General features: G+C 31.2%; 1 protein-coding gene across 1 annotated transcript; it reads right to left on the reverse strand.

The window, feature by feature from the left end:
• Positions 1646-4932, reverse strand: LOC107643596 (26S proteasome non-ATPase regulatory subunit 10). The gene is made up of 5 exons (XM_016347286.2): positions 4758-4932; positions 4376-4508; positions 3798-3922; positions 3541-3687; positions 1646-2159 (listed from the first exon to the last, which is right to left on the reverse strand). Exons 1-5 carry the CDS (start codon positions 4929-4931, stop codon positions 2019-2021), a joined length of 720 nt encoding a protein of 239 aa, XP_016202772.2. The 5' UTR covers position 4932; the 3' UTR covers positions 1646-2018.

The following is a 6012-nucleotide window of genomic DNA, read 5'->3' on the forward strand; positions in this document are numbered from 1 at the left end:
TGGTAACGCTTGAGTTGTCAAATAAAGCAGTGGTTGAAATTGAGAGTTGCTGATTAATTTGTACTCCAATAACTCTAGTCTTTCCATAGAAATTGACTAGGACCTGAGGATCAAACTAATTAGTTCACTTGACTTCCCTTTGCTTAGCAAGTCTTAACTAAGTGGGATTAAAACCCAATTCTCATCACATCTGATAAGGATAACTAGGACAGGACTTCCAAATTCTTATACCTTGCCAAGAGATTTTATTATTATTAATTTATTTTTCTTGTCATTTAAATTACCTGTTCCTTATTTTAAAAACCCAAAATTCTACCTTTTCCATAGCTAATAATAAGTCATACTTCCTTGCAATTCCTTGAGAAGACGACCCGAGGTTTAAATACTCGGTTATCAATTTTATTGGGTTTTGTTACTTGTGACAACCAAACGTTTGTACGAAAGGATTTTCTGTTGGTTTAGAAGCTATACTTACAGCGCGATTACTTTTATTCTTTACCGATAGAAAATCCGATCGTCACTGATGAAGGCATATACTGACCAATTCTTTTGTATAACGCTACATGAGTTGTATATGATGTACATTATCTATTCGTTATCTGTCTCTTATATTCCTTTATATTCTTGTTTGTGTATGTTTTATTTTATTCCTTTAAATATTTTTGTTTCAAAAAAAATTATCCATTAAATCGGTATCGCTCTAATAACAAGGCAACATGCTCATATATTAAATAATAGATAAAGTTAAGGAAAACAAGTTGATATTTGGCTTTTTGTATGACCATAATATACCGAAAGTTGGGTAGTTACATATTTACCTTACTAGAGTAAACATATAAGCTACTAGTATATATGACACTAGTAACATAATTATCTCAGTTATAAAAGATCTATGAGGATGTCTCAGCATAACTAAACTCATTGGAGAGTGCCGGCATTAATCCGCACCGGTAGATTTTGGACTCACTTATTATATTATTAAACTTATCTCAAGTTTAACTATAGCAGGTAATATAGTAATATATTATTATTATTTTTTCTCTTGAGATTCGAGTCCGGTTCGTCGACACAAGTCTAACCGTCTGACTCGGATTTTTTAGATTCCCAGCCGAAGCAGCCCGAAAACTTAGCTTCTGCTACAATGGGCTCTGGCAAGGTGCTTGCTTCACTAAACTTCACAAAAAAGTTTGTTCCTCTGAAAAATAGTTTTATTCGGTTTTTTATTTGGATTGAATTGGATAAACGATTTAATTTAAATCAATTTAAATTTGAACACTCCTAAATGAAAATGTCAAATCTGGATCATCCTAAAATTAAGGTTCTGAAATCAAATCAGTCATTGAACCAATAAAATAGAAATTTAAAAGTTTAAATCCTAAACTCTAAACCATAAATATTCTCAAAAAAATTTAAAAAATAATTTTATAGTAAAAAATTAATTAATATTGACTAAAAAATTGATTCTTTATAATTTTTTTATTTAGCAAAACGTATGTAAGATATATTTGTCTAGAGGTGCCAATAATAGAACTATTGGAAAATGAAAAAGAATTAAAAAAAAATGAGTGAAATAGTAAACATGAGAACATAAGTTAGTAAATAAGAAATTTTTTATTTAGATAATTAAAAAAAAAACCCGAGAAACTTAGCACTTGAATTGGAATTCCCAACCACCTTCTAACATCCTTATATACCTATCTTTTCACAAAACAAATTGCATGCCCAAACTACTAGTTAGTTTATTCAAAAAAAGATAAAAACTCATAGCAACCCCATGTGTGATCGATTCTATGACAAGTTTGAGAAAATGTGGCGAAGAGGTCCATGTTCTGTTTACAGAATCATACTGTTTTTCAACACTAACGAAATCTCTCCGTTCTGTTCTCAAGGACTGTATATCAGGTGGAATTTGTTCATCCACTGGAACAGGTCTTCGACAAAACCATCCTTCCTTTTAACTGTTTTGTTCTCTCTTTTCCACTGTCAACAGTTTTTCTTCTTTTTCTTCTTCTACTTAGTTAGTTACATAACTCAAGCATGGCCTTAGCAGCATCTATCAGTACAGACCGAAAGTCATCCATGGCACGACCAAGCACCGTGTACCCTTCCTTGTCCTCCACATCAACATCAGCTCCATGTCTTATCAGAAGGAGTGCTACCTGTAAACACAGAACACACGGGTAAGGATTTTTGACTCAGAAAACATATGCTCCATGGCCCTGATATTTCTAATACTTTATAATAATAATAAAAAAAAAAGAAATATTAGATGATTAAAATCTTTTATTTATATTTTCTTTACATTTGAGCCAGCATTAGCTAGCTCCCCATTTTATCTCACTAAAAATGTTGGCCCCCATAACATTATCCTAAAAAGAAGTCAAAACATACTCCTAAGTAAATAGTATTAATGTTTAAATTGGTCCTGAAAGATCGCACGAGTGAATTTGGTCAGTGAAATATTAATGTGATTTAAATTTTTAGCCATTCAAATTCCTGATGACCATGTCACCATTAACCATTAACCTATGTATGATCTTTTAAGAACCACCTTAAGTGCTTGTTTGGGCGCCATTATTTTGATAAAAAAAAAGATCTTTTTTCAATGAAAAAAGATCTTTTTTTTATTTTTTAGCGTGTTTGGCAAATTTCGAGTAGTAAAAGTAAAAGCACTAGAAAAATCAGAAAAACATCTTTTTTTAGAAGCTATAATTTACATCTTTTTTTAAAAGATCTTTTTTCCTTAAAAAAAGATGTTTTTCATGTAATAAATAAATAAAAAAGTACTTTTATATTATTATATCCAAACATAATTGATAGATAAAAAGATCTTTTTGCATGAGATATCCAAACATAAAATTACTTTTACTTTTTCATAAGATCTTTTAAAAAAAGATAATTAAAAAAAAGATCTTTTCTTAGAAGCTCACCCAAACAAGCCCTAAGTGTGCACCAAAACATCTTGTTTGCAGATTCTATGCAAGTTATTGGGAGTACAAATAAAGGCAAAGAAAAAAACTAAAGATGTTAACACTCATTTCCAAACAAAATACCAAAGAATAATTTTATTTTTTTGTTAAAAACAAAATGAATATTACTAGAATACCTTGTTTGATCATAAATATTGCTAGACTTACCTTTATTTAACCATTGTGTTATTTCATTCAAGATAAGAATACAGTAGATTAGAAAATTAAATTATGTACATCTTGACGAAGAAGCTTTTCTGATGCAACTAGCCAATGATTTTATTATATTAAAGCATTTATCATCTGGAACAAATGCATCCCACTCATTCTTAATTATGATAAAAGATGAATGAGTTAAGTAATTTAAACACGAAGAATAATAGATGACTAAGTGGTGAAATTAAAATCTCTGAAAAATTTTAAAGGAAATACAAAGAGGTACAACCGAAATAGAAAGATCATAAGATCATCTACAAGAAATATTTAACACATACAGGCTTTCTTTTGAGAAATATTCGGCAGACCTGTTAGCTCATATTTTTACAGTTATACACGCATAGAATACGCATACCTCCTTGTTATTGCAAATCACAGCATTCATTAAAGGAGTTTGACCAACTCTATCAACTGCATCAACCTCCGCACCTTCTTCAATTAGAAGTTCACACAACTCAGAATTCCCAGTACTTGCTGCCCTATGCAATGGGGTGCAACCAACCTGATCATGATAGAAATCTCGTCTTCAACCAAAAACTTATGAAAGAAAAGAAAAAAGGGGAGGAGTTATTCAAATAATTGTAACATATAAAAATAAGTATATGCTACAACCTTGTCCTTTATATTAATCTTGGCATCATTGGAGATGAGTTTTTCAGCAATCTTCACCCAACCTTTGCTGGCAGCATAATGTAGAGCAGTTCGACCCCCATCATTTTTTAAATTAACATCAGCTCCTACCAAAATCGAAAGACCCATAATATTAAAACCAAGAATAATGGGTGAGTCTTTCTATATGCAAATGAACAATGAAAGATATGTATTGGTCATTAGGAATTTTAAGCCATAATCCAAGTAGGGCTAGTTGGCAAAGAAAGGAAGAAAGTCCTGAAAATCATTATGCTGAATAAGATACATTTCACCTCAATGAAACAAAAAATGCAATTGAAATCAATATAACCACAAGGAGATAAAAGTAAACACCTTTCCAGTACACAACAGTACACTTAAATTCAACTCAATAACATACCAAGCAAATCAAGTAATAGAATTCTCAATCTCAGGAGCACAGATAGAGTCAGTTAATTATCATCATAGCTTGGAGTTTCAAAGAAAATTATAAGATGCTGCCTGACATCAGTAGCAGTAGCAGTATCAAGAACCAAACCTCTTATAAATAAACCACTAACCTTTGCTCAACAATGCCTCCACAATCTCCAAATTCCCAATGCTAGCCGCAGAGTGAATGGGCGCCCAACCTTCTTCATCTTTATTGTTTATCACACTAGCTGATGCATCAGCAGATAACAGTATCTTCACCACCTGACATACCCACCATCCACAGTCTTATTTCTTCTTTTTAACAAAAAAATGCCGAATCCAGTGACAGCTACCAAGCTAAAAAAATTCACTATAAACCCTAAATCCCAATTCAAGTCACAGAAGAAGGAGACATTTCTACCAGAATTGAATGAGAACTAATGGGGTGTGTGTGTGTGTGTGAGAGAGAGAGAGAGAGAGAGAGAGAGAGAGAGAGAGAGGGAGAGAGAGAGCAAAGAGGTAATCGTGAACCTCGGTGTGAGAGGAAGAAGCGGCAACGTGAAGAAGAGAGCGATGGTCTTCGTTGGTGAGGGAGAGCGCTTTTGAGAGTGCTTTAGACGAGAGAGATCGGAAGGTTGAGGCGTCGCCATTTTCAGCAGCTTTGAAGAGGTCCTTGTCTTCTGGAGTGTCTACTTCCACCTCCATTCTTGCTTCGTGTTCTCTCATAGGATAGAGCTAAGCTTTCCAAGAGGTGCTAAATTTTTAACAGTGCGTCAAGTAGACTATTTTTTTGTTTAACTCATTTTTTTCATTATTTCTGATTTAAATACGGATACAAAAATATATGATTTATACCTTTTGTTGTGTTTTTGCAACCAATAGAAACGAAAATAAAAACATGTATTTCCACCGAGATCCCGAAAATCGGATTGGTCTAACTAATTTAACTGAAATTCAATTAGAATAACTATTTTATAATAAAATAATAAATAAAATATATTCAAAAGTTAAATAACCTTTGATCTCATCAATTTAAAATAATATAATACTCATTATATTATTAAGATAGTCACAATTTATATACAATTTTAACAAATTTATTAGCACAAAAATTAATAAAGATACACAAGATTGATTATAACGAACAAATAATAGTTTTAAATTCATAAAAACTGAATGATTTATAAATTGCTTAATGAACTAATAAATGGATATTAGAGCCTTAAACTTTATTTAACAAGCTGTAACCTGGTCTGAAGTGATCTTGGTCCATAATCATAAAGAAGTTCTGCTNTATTCAAGACTCATTCCAAAACTTCTTTTAACATATATACCAGATATATATTTCTTATAACTAATCATAACATAATTTAATTTCACTAAGTGATTTCACTATCTTTTGTACCCTTTACGAAAATAACAAATTAATCAATTTAGTTAATACATAACTCCAAACACAACAAGTAACATGCTTTATATATTCTGAAAAGCAGTTTCAAATCATTTGCAATAATAGTAAACTATGCTTCATAAACAACTCAAATTATTGAAATAACAAATACAAACCACACTATTTAAAATCTACAGAGGCATACCAATTTCAAAAAATGCATAATTGACAAAATTTATCAAGCATGACAAAGCTAAGTTTTTAAAGAAAAATTTTAATTGAACAAAGAAACACAACACAACAGAATACAAAATACACAGCATATAGCAGTAGTACATCACAATAGCAATGAGCATAATTCATTAATAATCAATTAAACATTCAATAATCAATCAA

The sequence above is a fragment of the Arachis ipaensis genome, chromosome B05 (genome assembly GCF_000816755.2).
Source record: "Arachis ipaensis cultivar K30076 chromosome B05, Araip1.1, whole genome shotgun sequence".
In the NCBI taxonomy this organism is placed as follows: domain Eukaryota; kingdom Viridiplantae; phylum Streptophyta; class Magnoliopsida; order Fabales; family Fabaceae; genus Arachis; species Arachis ipaensis.